The 20,433-nt window shown below is 46.5% G+C and overlaps 1 protein-coding gene across 3 annotated transcripts in view; it reads right to left on the reverse strand.

Moving 5' to 3' along the window:
- Positions 1-4,765: 4,765 nt before the first annotated feature.
- The window catches only part of POLE4 (DNA polymerase epsilon 4, accessory subunit), a 123,668-nt gene continuing 108,000 nt past the window's right edge, over positions 4,766-20,433 (reverse strand). For 2 of the 3 annotated variants that reach the window (XM_073594738.1, XM_073594731.1), the window contains one exon: positions 4,766-5,108. In XM_073594738.1, coding sequence (XP_073450839.1) covers positions 5,095-5,108 — 14 coding nt within the window. In that variant the 3' untranslated portion in view covers positions 4,766-5,094. Of the gene's footprint in view, positions 5,109-11,407; positions 11,527-20,433 lie in introns of all 3 variants that reach the window. The other variant, XM_073594716.1, reaches the window with a different exon arrangement.

Consider the following 20,433-nt stretch of genomic DNA (forward strand, 5'->3'; position numbering starts at 1 on the left):
CACCTGATTTGGATGTAAACACCCTCAAATTATGCGGTGAACCCTCTGTATTCACTCTGGTGAAGTCTTCTCTTGATTGTTGACTTTAAAGCACATACACCTACCTCCTGGAGAGTGTTCTTGATCTGGCCAACTGTTGTAAATAGTGTTTTCTTCACCAGGGAAAGAATCCTTTGGTCATCCACCACAGTTGTTTTCCGTGGTCTTCCGGGTCTTTTGGGTGTTGCTGAGCTCACCGGTGCGTTCTTTTTAAGGATGTTCCAAACAGTTGATTTGGCCACACCTAATGTTTCTGCTATCTCTCTGATGGGTTTGTTTTGTTTTTTTCAGCCTAATGATGGCTTGCTTCACTGATAGTGACAGCTCTTTGGATCTTATATTGAGAGTTGACAGTAACAGATTCCAAATGCAAATAGCACACTTGAAATGAACTCTGGACCCTTTATCTGCTCCCTGTAAATGGGATAATGAGGGAATAACACACACCTGGCCATGGAACAGCTGAGCAGCCAATTGTCCCATTACTTTTGGTCCCTTAAAAAGCGGGAGGCACATATAAACTGTTGTAATTCCTACACCGTTCACCTGATTTGGATGTAAATACCCTCAAATTAAAGTTGAAAGTCTGCAATTAAAGCACATCTTGTTTGTTTCATTCTTAAATCCATTGTGGTGGTGTATAGAGCCAAAAAGATTAGAATTGTGTCGATGTCCCAATATTTATGAACCTGACTGTATATTGCTTTGCTACAAAAAGTGAGGTACTCCTGGTAAGGGGAGTGGTTATATAGGGAGGCAACTTCCTGTATTGGGTGTGCCAGTGCCCATCACCTGAAGGTGGCCTATATACCCATATAGTTACTACTATGGCTCTGTGTCCCATGATGTACTCCGAGAAAAGGATTTTACAGGTAAGCTGTTATAACAATCCTATTTTTATTCACTGTCACATTGGCAGAACTGAGGCATGTGAGTAGCCTCTGCCGCTGGTGTGGAAGCCCGCTTAGCTAAAGTTAGAGGCAGCACCTAAATTTAGAAACCGTCTGTCTCCACCAGACTACAATCCTGTCAAAATGCTCACCTCTACATCAATGTATCAGCACAGCAGAAGGCTACACAGACCTGGGCATTGCTGCATAGCATTTTTGCACACCCAATTTGAGGGGTGTGGAATTATTGATTTGCAAACAGGCTGTGAAGACAGAGACTTGTCTCATGTAACGTCCCCCGGGTCTGTATCCTGCAGTATGCCTCCAACATCTACAGATAGGCAGCAGTTATTGAACATCTCTAGTTTGCAGTTTGACAGTTCTTCTGTTGCAGAAGGACTATAATGCTACATAGTAGGGCTGGGAAAAAAATCTATTTGAATCTTGAATCGAGTTGAGAGGTCAAATCGATTCAAATCTTCTTCAAATCGATTTTTTTATATATATTTTTTTTTTTAACAGCACCGCGCCGGGCCTGAGGAGCTGCGGGCACGATTTTTCAGGCGAGGCTGCGGCTTCGGCCTAGTCCGCGAGGCCCGACGCTGTGCATGGGTGGGTGGGTGTGTAGGCAGGGTAGTGGGCGAGACTGTTGGTGGAACACCGCTGTGAAGGAGGAGGGGGTGGGGGGATCACAGGGACATTCCCGGGCTGCAGAGAGAGAGAAGGGAGGGTGAGTCAGAGCTGCCTGTATGGTGTATTTCATGAGATACTGATAGCCATGTGATCACTGCCAGAAAGAATAATACCTCAGAGGAGAGAAGTCACATCACATCCCATTCCATATATTCACCCTTCTTAAATTTCATTACACAGCACTGTGCTCAATATATGACAATACCCCCATATGACATCACACAGCAATGTGCTCATCGCTGTATACTGACATGCTACATCACTGAATCACTGAGTGATGTAGCGTGTCAGTATACGGTGGTGTAGCGTGTCAGTATACGGTGGTGTAGCGTGTCAGTATACGGTGATGTAGCGACGTGTCAGTATACGGTGATGTAGCGACGTGTCAGTATACGGTGATGTAGTATGTCAGTTTACAGTGATGTAGTGTCACCTGTCACCACCGAGCTTGCCTCAACCTGTTGTTGATAGGTACATCTTCCTTGCAAAGAATGTTTAAAATGCACTTAAATTTTTTTTAAAATTTTGTTTGTTGATGCACTTTAAGATAATTAAAAAAAAAAAAAATCGGATTCGAATCGTGAATCAAGTTTTTTATTAAAAAATCGCAGATTTTTTTGGGGGGGAAAATCTCCCAGCCCTACTACATAGTATGTGTGGACCTTCAGTGCTTTTAGGAGCCACATGCTGCAGACTTCTGAAGATTTGGGCCCTGGTTCCTACATTTTAGGAAGATGTATAGATGATCCATGTATAGCATATTACTGAAATGCTGGGAGATGGTAGTAGGAACTGAAAGGATTAAAAAGGCATTTATCCTTTAGGACTGGTACTGAATAGTTTTCTTAATTTTTTTTTTAACTTCAAGATTATGGGGGTTATTTACTAAAGGCAAATCCACTTTGTGTAGTTACTATAGATCCGAGGGGGACATGCAAGGAAAATAAAAACAGCATTTTAGCTTGCACATGATTGGATGATAAAATCAGCAGAGCTTCCCCTCATTTCAGAGCTTCCCCTCAGATCTACAGCGACTGCACTTACAAGTGCACTTTCAAGTGTACTTGTAGTGGAGAGTGGATTTGCCTTTAGTAAATCAACCCCAATGTCTCTGCAAACAAAGTTGCCTGAAACAGATCTAAAAAGTTAATGCCAGTTCTTTAAAAAAACAAAAAAAAAAAAAAAATGCACTTTTAATTCAGATCTTTAAAATTACATGGTCTCTATAGCATGTACAAGAAAAACAAAAACAAGCATGCTAAGTCGCCATCTTAAATTGAAGATATTGTGTTCCCTTCACTGGGGTCTGAAGGTATGGGATGCCATCATCCTGCTGGAAGAAGCAGCTCACAGAAACCATTAAAAGGGAGCAGAAGGCTCGATTCACACTAATGCGTTTTTGATGCATTTTGCACAAATGCAGGGAAATGTTTAAACATGGGTTCCTATGGAACATGTTCACATCAATGCATTTTTCTGCCTCTGCCTTTTTGGAAAGGGTCTGGGGCTTTTTTCCCCGCGAAATGCAGCATTTTGCATGTAACAGACTTCAATAAACGCGCATCCAAAACGCAAGTACTGCATTTTTACTGCGATTTGTGTTTTTTTTTAGCTGTACATTCACTGTATACAACTGGTTGCTAAGGAGGGGAGGAGGGGGCCGAGAAGCCTCCCCACTGAATGTAAAAAAAACAAAGAAAAAAAAAAAAAAAAAAAAACTGCGTGCGCCCCCCCACCCCCCAGTCCATACCAGGCTCTAGTATGGATTCGGAAGGGACTCCCCCACCACCCCCAGCAAGAAAAAATAACAAGTGTAGGGTCCCCCCAAATCCATACCAGACCCTTATTAGAGCTCTTCCTGACAACCCTTGCCCCCCGATCCCGGTCTCCCCCCTATGTGAATGAGTATGGGGTACACTGTACCCCTACCCATTCACCAAAAAGTAGTGTAGTGTGAAAAAATACAGTTTTTGACAAGTCTTTTATTAAAAATATCTTCTTCCCTGCATCTTCCTCCTTCGGGCTTCTCCTCCTCCCACTGCTGCTTCTTCCACTCTTCTTTTGTCCAGTGTTCTCCTTCCTCTGCTGCCGCCGACACTCCTCCGGAGTCCTGCTGGGATGGTGGTCATCGTAGGAAGTCACCCGGAGGCTCTGCCCATTGTGACGTCACAGACCCATCAAGCCCTGGGCTGTGACGTCACAAGGGGAGGGGCCTCTGGATGACAACCTATGATAGCCACGCCCCCAACATAATCTAAGACATGCTTGAAATCGAGGTGATGCAGCATCGGAGGAGGGTCGTCGGCAGAGGAAGGAGAACACTGGATTTTTTAACACTACACTACTTTTTTTTTTGGTGAATGGGTAGGGGTACAATCTACCCCATACTCATTCACATAGGGGGGAGGGCCAGGATCTGGGGGTCCCCTTGTTAAAGGTGGCTTCCAGATCCAATAAGCCCCCCGCCCGCAGACCCCGACAACCACCGGGCAAGGATTGTCGGGAAGAGGCCCTTGTCCCCATCATCAACATGGGGACAAGGTGCCTTGGGGTGGGGGAAGCAGAGCCCCACCTGTCCCAAAGCACCCACCCCCATCATGTTGAGGGCACGCGGCCTGGCATGGTTCAGGAGGGGGGCTAGTCCCCTCCCTTTACTGGCCTGCAGGGCTGCATGCTCGGATAAGGGTCTGGTATGGATTTTAGGGGGGACCCCACAACATAAAAAAAAAAATAGTTTTTTTTAGCTGGCAAATCTTTTTTATATATTCAGCGAGGAAGTCCGCTGACAGCTGATGACTCATCGGTTGTTAAGAATGTGGTGGCTGGCTTCCCGGCCCCCTCCTTAGCAACCAGCTATATACACAGTGTAAAAAAAACGCAAAATCGCTGTAAAAACACGTCTCCAAAAACGTGGCAAGCACCGCAAAAAGCACTGCAGAAACGCTCAAAAGCAACATGCATATATGTGAATTGGGCCTCAGGCAAGGAAGGAGTCAAACTTTGTTCCCCTTTCTCAACACAGCAAGCTGGGGCAGTTTCTTGCTTAGCACAGCAAAATGTTACATGAAAACCTCTTTAAAAATCAGTTTCCCATTTAGTTTTAATACAGACTGCAGAGACAGAGACAGCAACACAATATGAACTGAGAGTGAAGTTGTCCTTTAATATCTATAGGTCTACAGGGGTTTATGCAATATTAAACAAAGTCGATTTTGGAAAACCACAGAATGTTCGTGAACAATGACAAGTGTAACAAAGTTATTCTTTTTGGACCACATAATTATTAGGGTAAGAATACATATAAACCAAAAAATGTGAGATCTATTAGTCATACAAAAAACACATTTATGTTTGTAAAAAAGTATAGCAAAAAAAGTAAAAATTCCCTTTTCTGAGCAGTTGGGATGATGGAAAACTTTTTTCTCTGTTGTTGAAAGCATTTTTCATGGTTTCATGTGTGTTGGCAACTATATCAATCCAATGTGCCTAGAAAGAGGGAAAAAAAACAATTTAAAACCTGAACTCGTCAATCGCTTCTTTTTGATTTTTACAAACAAACTCGTACAGTTGTACGTTGCTCTACAAAGCAGGTGTATAGCAAGACACATATTCTTTGATTTTGGAATTCATTTCATACCCAAAGTAGTTATTTTCCAAGTGCAACATAAAAGGAAAAAAAAAAAAAAAAAAAGGAAAATTAAATCAGTTACTAAAAGGGGGAGATTTACTAAAACCAGTGCACACAAAATCTGGTGCAGCTGTGCATAGTAGCCAATAAGTTTCTAGGTTTTAGCCCATGTTCACACTGGGGGCAGGTTTGAAATCAGCTGAATTCGCACGATTTCAAACGGTCATTTCATTCCGACTTTGGGGGCGAGTCTACAGACATCTGTGTGGGTTCATGCACAGATGTCTATTGAAATCGCAAAAGAACAAAAAAGGCACCACCAGATTAGGACCAGTTACATTTAATGAATATACAGGTGCTTACATCCACTTACACGTGATAAAAATGAATTACAGCACAGATAGTCCTCTCTTTAGTGGCATCTACCCAGCGTAGTTATCCTGTGATGGAAGATCCGTCCATGAGAGAGAGTGGAGGGTCCCGTCCAGCAGGATTCCTTATTCAGTCTCTAAGGAAGCTGAAACCAAGTCTTGGCTCTGATCAGCTTGGAAACACAGGACGGGACCCTCCACTCTCTCTCTCTCATGGACGGATCTTGCCTCACAGGATAACTACGCTGGGCAGACGCCACTAAAAAGAGGACTAACTGTGCTGTAACTCATCTTTATCACATGTAAGTGGATGTAAGCACCTGTAGATTCATTAAACTGGTCCCAATCTGGTGGCGCCTTTTTTGTTCTTTTGCATGTATTTAGAGTCTGCTTTCTGCTTCCCCTGGAAGGCTTGCCCTGGAGTACGGACTATTAACAAGAATACACAAGGTTTCTGGTCTACTTGCTCTATAGATTTTACTCCCTCCTCACCTTGTCACAATATCATATGATTATTTTCCCAAGTGGACAGTTATATTTTATCGCTCTTAATTCAGCAACAGCGCCACTAACCTTTGTTTTTGTCTATTGAAATTGCCCCTGAAGTTGCCCAAAGTAGTGCAGAAACTACTTTTGGGGAACTGAATCGGTGCAGCACCGCAAAGTTGGTGTCTCACTGATTAAGACAGTGCCATTGCCGACCATTGGACTCTAGTACAAAGTACAAACACGCATGCTCAGAACTAATTCAAAAGATCAGACAATGCAGAAGTTGACCAAAGGGTGGCGTCGGAGAATTGAATGTCCTTCTTTGAAGTGCTATAGATGCACTAGAAGATGTAGATGGACCTGACTAACAAATTAAAGCTGAAAAAGGTTCCTGCACTACTTTGATCCTACTTCAGCCCATTGAATATCATTGAAGTCGGATCAACGTCTTAACTGATGCGACTTTGGCATGCGACTTGTGCTCTGAGGATCTTGAAGGGGAACCCCACGCCAAATAAAAAAGATTAAAAAAAAAAAAAAAAAAAAAAAACACGGCATAAAGTCCCCCCCCCCCCCCCCAAAGACCATACCAGGCCCTCGGTCTGGTATGGATTTTAAGAGGAACCCCCATGGCATAGAGTTGTTCGCTCCCCCCTCCAAAATCCCTAAAAGGGGGCACCCCCTTCCCTACAACCCTGGCTGGTGGCTGTGGTGGTCTGCGGGCGGGGGGCCCCAGATCCCTGCCCCCCCAACATATGTGAATGAGTATGGGGTACATTGTACCCCTACCCATGCACCCAAAAAAGTTACAAAAATTTTAAAAAAGTACACCGGTTTTTGACAAAGTAATTTATTAAAGCAGCTTCAGCATAGGGCTGGGAAAAAAAATCTATTTGAATCTTGAATCGAGTTGAGAGGTCAAATCGATTCAAAATGTAAGCAAATCGATTTTTTTTTTTTCACCGCGCCGGTCCCGAGGCGCTGCGGGCATGAGTTTTTCGGCGAGGCCGCGGCTTCGGCCTAGTCTGCGGCTACGGCCGGACGCCACGGACTCGCCTAAAAACTCATGCCCGCAGCGCCTCCGGACCGGCGCGGACACCGCGCCGGGCCTGAAGAGCTGCGGGCAAGGAGTTTTTAGGTGAGGCCATGGCTTCGGCCTAGTCCGCCTCGGGACCGGCGCGGTTTCCAAAAAAAAAAAAAAACTCGATTCAAATCGTGAATCGAGTTTTTTTTTAAGAGAATCGAAGATTTTTTTTTAAGAAAATCTCCCAGCCCTACTTCAGCGCCTCTTCAGATTTCTTCATCCTCCGATTCTCCTTCCTCCGCTGTTATGTCTCCTCTCTCTGCCGTCTTTTCCCTCTGCCAGGTATCCTCTCTCCACCGTCTTCTCCCTTTATTCTTCCTCCGATCTTCTCTCAACTCTCGTTGTAATGCTAGGTCCGGCGTGTGCCATTACTTATATAGACATGAGGCGTAGCCTCCCGGTGACGTTATCCGAAGACCCCACCCAATGTGACATCACTGCCCGTCGCATGACGGGGCAGTGACGTCACAAGAGGGTGGGGCCTCCATGTGACATCACCGGGTGGCCACGCCCCGCCCCATGGCCAAGTAACGGCACATGGCGGACCTAGTATTACAGTGGGAGCGAGCATCGGGAGAAGATCGAAGGAAAATAGAGGGAAAAGACGGCGGAGAGAGGAGACAGGATACCCGGCAGAGGGACACGTCGCCAGAGCGAGAGGAAATCATTAGTAGAAGAGACGCCAGAGCTGCTTTAATAAAAATTACTAAACCTGTGTACGGTTTTTATTTTTGACACTTTTTTTTGGTGAATGGGTAGTACTATGCACCCCATACTCATTCACATAGGGTGGGGCGCCCCCCCCTGCCCAAAAGCACCCACCCACTCATGTTGAGGGCATGTGGTTTGGTATGGTTCAGGAGGGGGAGGGCACGTTCGCTCTTCCCCACCCCCTTTCCTGACCTGCCAGGCTGCGTGCTCGATAAGGGCCTGGTATGGATTTTTGGGGGGGACCCCACACAATTTTTTTGGCATGGTGGTTCCCCTTAAAATCCATACCAGACCAAAGGGTCTAGTATAGTCTTGGAGGGGGAACCCTATGCTTTTTTTTTTTTTTTTTTTTAAACTTGGGTGTGGTTTCCCCTAAAGATTCATACCAGAAACAAAGGGCCTGGTATTGTCGGGATCAAAGTCAGATCCCATTCATTGAAGTCGGACTTCAAGTCGCAGGGAAAAGTCGGATCCACAGTCGTACGACTGTTGTGTCATACCAGTGTGAACCCAAGCTTATTGTCAAATCTTAATTGAACAAGCTGAAGTTTGAAGCTGATTGGTACTATGCACAGCTGTAACAGATTCTGTGTGCACCAGTTATAGTAAATTTCCTGCGAAGTGTCCTTTTAACATTGCCTCCAGCCAGGGCCTTTTACTAATCACCTCATTGTATGTATCATCATCACTGCCAGAGCAGTTTTTGCATTTTTTTCACACATTTAAAAATCATTTTAGGCCTGATGATTACTTAAAACCCCCCCATTTTTTTTTTTTTATAGAAGCAGAAAACTTGAATAAAATGACAGTAGTTCAATTTATATCACGCTATACAAATCATTTTTTGGTCTAATAAAAAATTGGAGGTTACACCAAGTAAAAAAAGATGATAAATCCAGTTAATATAGGGTGGACTCACTAATGGTTTTTCTTCAATAGGAGTAGGACAATACTCAACAGCAGTACCATCTCTTATCCATATACAGATATAAGGACTTTAATTGCTTTCTCAGGACATCTTTGTCCTACCATTTTTAACATGACCTCATCCATAGTCTGATACAATTTGTCGTGCAGTAACAATTGGGTCCTAGCCTCCTTGATACTTAGGGTCATGTGTATGGTCTTTAAAAGGCCGTCTACTTCTTCCAAAGACAACCTGTAACAGGAGGAAGATACCCCTTTCCTCGCCTTCCCCCTCGTCTGACCCTGAAGACCCACTTTTCTCCTCCTCCGACTCGCTAACCACTGTCCGAGCTACAGATGACGAGAGGGCACGGTGGAGAACCCTCTGTTGACTGTGCCACCGGACGTTTGTCCAGATAGGAGCGGAAGGACTGAAAGGTGTCCGGAAAGTGAGCATTTTGCTAGGTTGGGCAGAGGGGCTTTAGTGGAAGTCTCCTCTCTGATCAAATCTGCTATGCAAGACCTGCACAAAGGCTTGGTCTAAGACTCCCTAAGGGAAGCTTTACATGAAGCACATCTTTTCTTGCGGGGGGTGGGGGGGAACATGCTTAGTCTTTTCTTTAACTTTTGTCTGAAAACACACCAAGCAGACAAAACATACCATCCCATCGATACATTTACAGATTGGATCTCCTCCTCAGCAGATCCCAAAACAGTCAGGAAAAAAAAAAAAAAAAAACATCGCACAAAATCACTGCTGTACAAACATACATGGCCCAGGTTAACTAACAGAGGCCACTGCCTCTCCTACCTGGGTCTGGCTGGTGCTTGTGGTTCCTGCTCCTGCCGCCAGTTCCTCTGGCTTCATCTCTCGCAGGGTTCCAAGCAGACATCCGTCAGTCTTTTTATTTAAAATTTTTGCGGTCCTTTCTCCACTGCGAGGACCGGAAATGCACCCACCGAGGCCGCCTCCCCCTCCTGCGCTCCAACGGTCGGAAGAGATAACCGCCGCCGGAAGTCCCACCCCATCCGGCAGCGACGTCACCCGCCACTCGGGACCCTGGAAGGACACAGGCTGGAATCCAGACGCCGCACTGCCTAGTACAGCCCCACACTCCGTCCACGGCCCCCCGGTCTATCGTGGGGGACCCTCCGCCTGACTCGAAGGGAAAGGCACTGGAACACCCCCCACCCTTCAGGGGGGTGTTGGGCTGGCCAGCAGAACAAAAAAACACCAGGTATGCCCTAAGTCTTCTCTACCTGGAGAGAGCGCAGCACACTCTTGCAGCGCTTCCACCATGGCTGGAGGAAACTCTACAACTGAGGCCATGGTGGAAGTGTCCAGGCTTTAAAGAAACGACTGCAGTGTTTCCTGGGAAGTGGGTGGAGCTGCGCTCTCTCCAGGTGCTGTCCTGAAAGACGAGGTGAGAAAATCACAATAAGCATATATTGATTGGTTTGTGCAAAAGTTATAGCGGTCTACAAAATAGGGAATAGATTTATGGCATTTTTATTTTATTTTTTTACTAGTAAAGGCAGGGATCAGTGAGATCAGCGGGATTGCGGCAGACACACATTTTTTTGACACTTATTTGGGAACCAGTCACATTATTACAGTAATCAATGCTAAAAATATGCAGTTATTGTACTAATGACACTGGAAGGGGTTATCATCTGGGGTGATCAAGGGGTTAAATGTGTTCCCTTACTCTGTGTTCTAACTGTATGGGGGACTATGTGACTGGGGAAACACACAGATTCGCCTTTCTGCTTAAAGAAAAACAGAAATGGAAGGCGCGCACACCTAGTGCATTACCAAAGATAATTTAATAATAAAAATGTTCTATATAAAAGTGGGTACTCACAAAATACAACTGACAAAAGGCAATAAAAACAATGCATGGACAGCCTAGCTCCGAGGAAGGGGGTGCGCTCCCAAAACGCATTAGCTGTACCCAGTGTTCTGTGCATGTCCATGCATTGTTTTTATGGCCTTTTGTCAGTTGCATTTTGTGAGTACCCACTTTTATATAAAACATTTTTATTATTAAATTATCTTTGGTAATGCACTAGGTGTGCGTGCCTTCACCTTCTGTTTTTCTTGTAGTTCCTTTCAGATTACTGTGAAAAAGAGGGGATAGGTATGGCGCTGCTCTTATTAAGAGGTGACCTACAACCTCTAAATACTTGAGGGGTGTGTGTCACAGGTGCATTTAGTGCAAAAAGTGACAATAAAAGTGCAGAAAATAAATATTTGTATATTCACAATAATCCACAAAAAATCCTACTATGTAAACTTCCTAACCGCTTATATATAATATATATTGTTATGTTCAAACAAAAATAAAATAAAACACAATCCTGTGCAAAACATGCAATTCAAAGTGACATTTCTGTGCAAAAAAATCCAACATATATGACTGGTGTATATTGTTGCTGTGAAACTGGGTTCAGAAATATGCATATACCGTCCTTAAACCCTGGTGTATAGAGAAAACAATGTGCTCCTTCAAATTGTTCTGTGCTTCTTGGAAAACAGTGCCCCATAAGAAACACACTGACAGCTATTATTCACCCCACAAGGTGGGTATTTCACCTTCACAGTATGAGCCACTGTGTAGCCTGTGGCGTGGGAGGAAAATTCCTATTCTATGTTCTCCAGGTGCCTCCTTGTCTGCGATGCAAGTGGTCTCCTCACCGTTAACCTCTTAGATGCTGCCCACATGTAGAGAGGAAAGAGACTCCATAGTGTGATACCATACAAATATCTAAAAATGTATTAACAGTACTGACTCATCACATTTAATAAAAATCATTAAAAGCGAAAACAGTGTTTAAAAACAGGAAACTGGAGCAATCTATGCTCCATGGCTCGAAACTGGCTCCAGATGATGTCCCATTGACGAAACGCGTAGGGCGGGATTATACAGCTTCATTGCATCACTTCCGGTTTCGAGCCGTGGAGCGTAGATCAGTGGCACCCGCTAGGCCAGCAGGTAGGATGGCGAAGCCCAGGAAGCAAGGGAGAGGGGTAAGGAAGGCAATCGGGTGGCTGAACAGCTGCTGGATTGTAAAGCCGGTAGTTGACTTGTGGCATGTACACACATTCCCAGAGTGTGTGCGCGCGCATGTGTGTGTGTGTGTGTGTAACCCCCAACCCCACTGCCATCGCTGTAAGACTTACAGCAGTGACAGTAAAATGGTTCAAGTGTATCTAAACCCAACACCAAAAAAATTAAAGGACAAGTTCACCTGTGGAATATGTAGCATATTCCAGCTCCTGCCACCTCTCCTCCTCCCTGTGATAGCGGCTGGGGGATCTTCCCACACAGCTGCATCATTTATTCAGAGTTCTGCAAATGAATAAACTACCATCAGCCCTGGCGGTTGACAGGGCTGATGGTAGTTGTAAACCCCATCCTTTAGAACCTGACTATTAATAGCCACGCCGACAAAGCCAGCAACGGTAAAGCATGGTGGAACACTGGCCCTAGAGATAGAAGGTCCTTTCAAAGAGGTAGCCACCAGGGAGCGTCCGCCACCAACCGCAACACAATGGCATCCCACGGACAGCAAGGCCATACCGGAACCACCAGGATGACTGGGTTCCTTTCGCCCTCTATCTTGCATAGTATGCAAGTAATCAATTGGAGGAGTTGGAAGGCATAGATAAGATTGTACTGATCCCATAGTGCCACTAGCGCATTCAATCATATCTGCCAGAGGATCCAGCAATCTTTTCCCCAGTCATCTTCTAGGACGGCTTACAGAGAGATAGGCTCCTCCCACCTAGCACAGGAAACACATGATCCACCTCATAAAAGACAGACCACAGGCAGTAGCCTCTCAGTATTTGTGTTTCCTCTGGCCAGACAGGAACTCTGAAGAAATTTGTTATTTTTCTCTGGCCTTTGTGCTGGGTGGCAGGGGCCTCTCAGCTACAGCATCCCAGAACAGGGGCAGTAAACCCGGGGAGGCAGGTAGCTTGGGCTGCCCTGGAAAGGGAGTCTTGAATTTTTACTCCAGGGGACCCCCTCTCTCCACAGGCAGCATGCCTGTAGAGAGTCAGGTACACTGGCATTGTGGAATTTTGACGCAGGTGAGTCTTCCGGGGGACAGTGCGAACTTATGGTGTCCTGATACTTGGTGTTCAGCTCAATAGCGTAGTGGTCTGCGCTCCTACCTTTGAAAGCAGAGTGAAGGAAGTGGCTTAGCAGCCATGTTGTTGGTAGCAAACATCCGACCAGGTGGTTGGGGCTACAAGCTCCATGCACTGTTCCAGGGGAGGCGTCTGACCCACAGCGCCAGACCAGGATCCTCACTGCTCAACCTTTCAGGGCTACAAAGAAGATGGTGGAAGCCATTTTGTCCTGCGCTAGTAAGTCACCAGGGAGGAGACTTTAACCACTTTCATACTGGGCCTATTCTGGCACTCCTCTCCTACATGTAAAAAACTATTTTTGCTAGAAAACTACTCAGAACCCCCAAACATTATATATGTTTTTTTTTAGCAGACACCCTAGGGAATAAGATGGCGGTCGTTGCAACTTTATGTTGCACGGTATTTGCGCAACAATTTTTCAAACACTTTTTTTGGGAAAAAAACTGTTTCATGAATTAACCACTTAAGGACCGAGCCTGTTTCTGAGATTTATTGTTTACAAGTCAAAACAGGTTTTTTGCTAGAAAATTACTTAGAACCCCCAAATGGCATACATTTTTTCCCCTAACACCCCAGAGAATAAAATGGCGGTCATTGCAATACTTTGTCACACCGTATTTGCGCAGCGGTCTTACAAGCGCACTTTTTTTGGAAAAAATACACTGTTTTGAATAAATAAATAAGACAAGAGTAAAAAGTTAGCCCAATTTTTTTTATATTGAGAAAGATAATGTTCCCCCGAGTAAATTGATACCCAACATGTCATGCTTCAAAATTGCGCCCGCTCGTGGAATGGCGACAAACTTTTACCCTTAAAAATCTCCATAGGCGATGTTTAAAAAATTCTCAAGGGTGCATGTTTTGAGTAACAGAGGAGGTCTAGGGCTAGAATTATTGCTCTTGCTCTACCGATCGCGGCAATACCTATATGTGTGGTTTGAACACCGGTTTCAAATGTGGGCGCTACTCACATATGCGTTCGCTTCTGCACGCGAGCTCGTCAGGATTTTTTTTTTCTTTTATTTTATTTTTACACTTTTTTTTTTTTTTTTTTAAAGAACAAAGAAAAAAAAGTGTCACTTTTATTCCTATTACAAGGAATGTAAACATCCCTTGTAGTAGGCAAAAAAAGCATGACAGGGCCTCTTAAATATGAGAGCTGGGGTCAAAAAGACCTCAGATCTCATATTTACACTAAAATGCAATAAAAAAAATAAATAATTTTGTCATTTAAAAAAAATACAAAATAAATAGAAAAAAAAATGGCCTTTTAAGAGCTATGGGCAGAAGCGACGTTCTGGGTGGGGGCCATCTTCCCCTCACTTGTCTCCATGTCACACAAGGGGAAACATCCGTTCGCCTCCACCGCTGCCGACGGCTCTGGTAAGTGGCAGAGGGCACTGAGGCGCAGCGGCGGGAAGGGGGGGTACCTCTCCTGCTGCCGATAAAAGTGATCTTGCGGCGCAGAGACCACTCTTATCTTGAAGCGGACCGCCCGCTGAAGAAGAGGATACCAGGGTTATGGCAGCTAGGTGCTGCCATAGCGATATCCCTCTTCAAAGTACCGACGTACAATGACGGTGGGCGGTCCTGAAGTGGTTAAAAAAATAACAAAACAGTAAAGTTAGCCCAATTTTTTTTTGTATAATCTGAACGGTGAAGTTATGCCGAGTAGATACCAAATATGTCACTTTTTAAAATTGCGCACACTCATGGAATGAGTACGGTACTTAAAAATCCGTTTGAACAGCGTTTACATACGTGGGCAGGACTTACGTGTGCGTGCTACCGGGGACAGGGGTGCTTTAAATTTTTTTTTTTCTTTTTTTGCTTATTTTACTTTATTTTTTTTTACACTTTCTCTTTTATTTTTTTGATCACTTTTATTCCTATTACAAGGAATGTAAACATCCCTTGTAATAGGAATGGTGTGTGACAGCTCCTCTTTATGGAGAGATGCGGGGTCAATAAGACCCCACATCTCTCCTCCAGGGTGGAAAGCACGAGATAAAAAAAAAAAATCACGATCCCATGCTTTCTAGCCGCGATCGCACGGTTCCCCGTGGCACGGGGGAGAGCCTGGAGAAAACACTGGAGGGCGGCGGGAGGGGGATGTCCCCTCCCGTCGCCTGGAAGAACGATCTAGTGGCTAAACTGCCGCTATGATAGTTCTTACAGTGCACAGAATCGCCGGCTGCAGGCATCATTCAGATATTCCCACTGAAAAGTCAAGGATGTCATATGGCGGCCTTGGGCTGGAAGTGGTTAAAGCAGAACTTCGGGCAAAACTTTTTTCCACGTTCTTGTTGCTGATCTCCTACCTTCACCAAGTTTGCCATCCATGTTGTTCTGAGCTTTGTAGTTTCTCTGTAATAGCTGCTGAATTTGCTGAAAAACCATTATTGCCGGCTGACATCCTGTTTGTAAGACCGCTGGCTGAGCTTAGGAGAGGGATAAAAGCCAGCGGTCTTACAAACAGTATGTCAGCAGGCAATAACGTTTTTTCAGCAAGTTCAGCAGCCTATTACAAAGGAACTACAGAGACACGACCCCTTGTATTCCTCTGAAAGAACAGGGAGGAGGCAGACATGTTGTGGGCAGAAGGGGTCTCACAGCCCCCGGTCTGTGCCGCCCATGGAGGAGGTGTCCTCTCTCTCCTCCCTTCTCCCTGCCAGCAAACCGCCCATCCACTGTCCTCACTGCCCGCCATCGTTATCTCTGGGATTATTATTAGGAATCAGATGCATGACACAGCGGGGATGTCCTGCTGTGCCAGGTATAGTATATGAGATCACTGTTAGCTTATGTCCGCCTACCTCTGGTATTGGCACAGTGCACTGTCAATCACAATACCAGGAGGCGGACATCAGCGAGCAGTGTTCTCATATACCAATACCTGACACAAAGGGAGGATCCCCGCTGTCTCATACAAGCGATTTCTAATAAAAATCCCAGCTCTGCACTGGTGGTCCCTGACAAGCTGCACTGGTGGGACAGACATGCTGCACTGGTGGTCCCCGGCACTCGGCTCTGGTGGTGGTCCCCGGCACTGGTTTGCATATATATTAAAATGCTTTGGGGGCGTGGCTTGGCGCATGGAGAGATAGGACGTGTGGCTGAACAGCTCCCGCTTTGGTCTTTCTCTCACATGGCAACACCGCCCACAGAACAATCCACAGCCTACCTCATGAGCAGGAGAGGCGGCAGCAACAACCCTGCGCTCCGGGGACCCAAAAATCGGGCAAATCGCCAGCTATTTCACCACAAAAGGCCCCAGACTCCAGGACCACGCCGGCCTCCAAGATGGCAGCAACCCACTTGGCGGCTGCACACGCCACCTCACAGGTAAAGGCCGCGCACCCTCCTCACTCCCCCCAGGCCTCTGAGATGGATCCTGTCCACCCCAGAAGCCCCTCTCCTTCTCCACACAGCCCCAGGGACAGTTGGGATATGGAGGCTTACATAAAGGCCCTCCCCACAAAGCAGGACATTGAATCCTACATTAGCAGGCTGGAAAGATACAGGAGAGAGATTAGTGACACCCGCAAGGACATAGGCCACCGCATGGAAAATATTGAAAATACTGTGGAGGAGTCAGTCACTAGAATTTTCTGAGCATGAAGAAATCCTGCAGGAACACAAATCAAATTCAACAACTATTTTATGGTTTAGACGACCAAGAAAACAGAAGTCGTCTCAATATAATCCGCATACGCGGCTTACCAGAGTCTGTGGAAAATAAGGACCTAGCACCTAGCAATTGCAGCTACCGCCATGTTTAACCAGCTTCTGGGCAAATCCAAAGATTCTACGATCGAAATAGACCGAATCCACAGATCCCTGGGACCCCGCAACCCAAATTCATCCTTCCCTAGAGATATCATATGCAGGATCCAGTTAAGACATTATGCAAGCAGCTCGCTTCCAGGAATCCATTTTATTCAATGACACCCCTGTCATGTTGCTCGCTGATCTGTCCAGGCAGACCCTGTTTATGCGGAAATCCCTGAAACCTGTCACAGATCCCTTACAGGCCAAGCAGATCAACTATAGTGGGGATTCCCGTTCCAACTTTCAGCATCCCATAAATGGCAAATCGGCTGTTTTCCGCACACTTGGTGACCTGGCTAATTTCCTATGGACCTTTGAATTGCCGCAAATACAGGAACCGGACTGGATTCTTGGATCTGCAACCCCCGGCCCCCCCTCTTTTATCTGGATGGGAAATATACTCGAAGAAGCAACGCTCCTGCTCAAGAGCTCCCAAATCTCTGGCTGGCTGACACTTTACGCCTCTCACCGGCTGGTGAGGTGACCGTCCCTTCTTTTTCTTTGGACCCGGGGCTCCATTAGAGGTGGGTGACCCCCTTTTCCGATCAGACCCCTGGGAATGCATGGACACGGCAGCCCACAAAGCTATTCTAATGGCTAAGTTATATCTGTTATATTTGTTCAGTTATATGCTTAACATGAATGGTCCATCTATTGATTAATCTTTTTATCCTTAAATGGTGTTGCATGACCACTATTCACATAACCAGTTTAACGTTTGACTGTTTTGCCACGTTCCTCACGTTAGGGTTAGCAGAGCCTTCACTGCCTCTGTATATAGAGTTTACACTAGTTCTATGTTGTAGTGCCTATTACCTTTCCCCATAATGGACACTAGAGGGAGCAGCTCCCTCACTAGTGTGAGCAGACCACCCAGCTCCACGCAGCCAAGACAAACCTTACACTGCTCTTCACTATACCCACTCCAGGACTTTGTTGCATTAGAAATGCACATTGCGGGCGTGTCCGGATGTGAGCGGTGGCGGACGTGTTAGTAAGGAGCTCCGGGAATCCTACTCTCCATCCTAAGCCATCCGTGCACAGGATAACAAAAACTGCCAGTTCACCTACCTACCTGTTCCTCTTTACATTCTGCCAAGTCCTGGGCCTGTATTGTGGAGGATCAGCCCGCTGTCATCCGAGGGCCCATTGATCCTGCACGTCCGCGGCTGCCGCCATCTTCCAGGCCTGTGCACTGCTGGAGGGAGCTGTTTTCGGCCTCATCGCGAGGTAAGGGTCTCCCCCCTCGCCATCCTGCCTGCCCATCCATCTGCCTGAAGTGGCCTGGTAGCCGGCTGGGCCACTGGGACTGTCCGTCGCGGTCTAGTGCGGCCTAGTGAAGCCTACCAGACACCGCTCTTTCCTACGCCGCGGCCCCGCGGAGGTGCGGCCGGTTCCGGGCTCCGGAGTGCGGACACTTCTCATCTGCCTCACCATCTTACCCACTGTAATCGGGCGAGCTGCCCTGTGTAGACTGCCGGTGTGGGCTGACTGAGTTGTCTTGGGGCCCTGTTACATCATCCTTCTTCTGCCTCTGTCCCTGAGCTCTGGGCCTTCCCTACCTGGTACACCCAGCCATCTACCCCCACTACCTGGAGGGATTGCTGAGAGGTGGAGGGCTGCTGGTGACCACGACCTGCCTATTTGTGCCGCGACCTCCTGGTGCTCATTGCCTGCTGCAGACCTAGATTGCAGCCCCCTGAACGCTGACCTGGGAGACGATCGCCCGCTATAAGGCTCCCCCCTTGAGACTGACCAGATCTCCTCCTCCTCCAAAAAGGGGAAAAAAGAATTCCAAAACCGCTACAGTCAATTCACCGCTCCGGCTACCACTGCCCCCTTCCCCGTTGCCGGATCCCAGACTGATCGGACTCCGTGTTTTATTGGCGGAAATGGAGATGGGTCCTGGGGGGGCCCGGAGGCGGAAATATCAGCCCCACTGCCTCCTGATAGTACAGCCATGTTCCTTGCTGCGATCGAGTGGAGCAGGACCTCACTGCTGGTGTGCATCGACCATCTTGCGGAGGAGTGCAACCTTATAAGGAATGACCTCGACAAAATAAGGGGGAGAATGTCCGAAACTGAGTCTAGAACAGTGGTTCTCAACTCCAGTCCTCGGGACACACCAACAGGCCAGATTTTAAGTATTAACTTGGGGAGTTGCAGACTAGAATACTGCAATCACTGAGCAGCAAATTATATCACCTGTGATGTATTTCAGCTATCTTGCAAACCTGGCCTGTTGGTGGGTCCTGAGGACTGGAGTTGAGAACCACTGGTCTAGAATATCAGCCTCCGAAGATCTTACAGCCACCCATGCCACCTCCATTGCCGAATTGCAGCGCACAGTACAGTCCCTTGTCGCAAAGTCTGATGACGCTGAAAACCGCCTCAGGCGCAACAATATCAGAGTCCTGGGGCTACCCGAGAAAGAGGAAGGGGATCGCCCCGGCCAAATTTGCGGAGGAGTTCTTTAAAAACCTCCTGGGCCTTACAGACGTCCCACCCACCTACGTGGTAGAAAGGGCCCATCGGGTGCCCACGGGCCGTGCCATTCCTGGAAACCCTCCCAGGCCTTTTCTGGTCCACTTCCTTAACTACCGGGACAGGGACAGGATTCTCTCTGAAGCTCGCAAACATCCCGCACTCAAATAAGGAAACGCCTCTGTGCTCCTCTTCCCTGATTTTTCGGCTGACTTGCAGCGGAAGAGAAAAACCTTCAATGATGTTCATAGACGGCTCAGAGATAAAAACAAAGTACAGCATGCTCTACCCTAGCCGCCTGCGGGTTCAGCATGACGGAACAATCCGGTTCTTCGACAACCCAGCGGATGCTGATGACTGGCTGATCAAATTGCATTAAAGCACTTTCTCTACAAAAGTTATCTGATGCACGGATTTCCCACATCCTTGCCAACCCTATCCTACCAGACTTCCTGTAAGCACCGGAGCCTCCCCAAGGATACATCGATAGGAGGTTCACACTTGATCCCCACGGCTTCTCTCTAAGAAGTGGAAGACCGGGTGCTTTCCATCAACCTGGAGGAATTACCGCCTGTCCCCTCTTATCGAGATGGGACGCATGCCAACGGAAGTGGCTACCCTACGAGTTTAAGCCACAAATTGAACAAACTTATGGGCTCTGATAGAGCGCTGTGACTGCACTCCAGGGTCGTGATTCACTTAGTTTTATGCCCCTTGGATACTATTACGTCACCAACTTTATTGTTTTGGTTTTGGGATCAAGCTACAAGCCAAGTTATGTTGGGGAATAGGCTGCGTGGCAGGGAGTTTTTTGTTATGTGTAGGGTCGATCTTTCTCCCTACAGTTTAAGTGTGCTCCCCACTCATCTGCTCTCTCTATATACATACTTCAGGATCTATCTGTGTACTAGACCGCCAGAAACGGTCTTCATACCTTTACTTACTAATCTGATTACTCCTGCTAACCAATTTTTTTCACAGGTGTACTAATGTCTGAAATTACGCTGCTCTCTTGGAATGTACGGGGGCTTAATAACAAATTCAAAAGGTCCTTATTGTTTAAATACCTCAACACACACAAACCTCATATATTGTTTCTCCAGGAAACACATTTGACTGGCAGTAAAGTCCTAGCCTTGCGCAGG

This window comes from Aquarana catesbeiana, linkage group LG01 (assembly GCF_042186555.1).
Source record: "Aquarana catesbeiana isolate 2022-GZ linkage group LG01, ASM4218655v1, whole genome shotgun sequence".
In the NCBI taxonomy this organism is placed as follows: domain Eukaryota; kingdom Metazoa; phylum Chordata; class Amphibia; order Anura; family Ranidae; genus Aquarana; species Aquarana catesbeiana.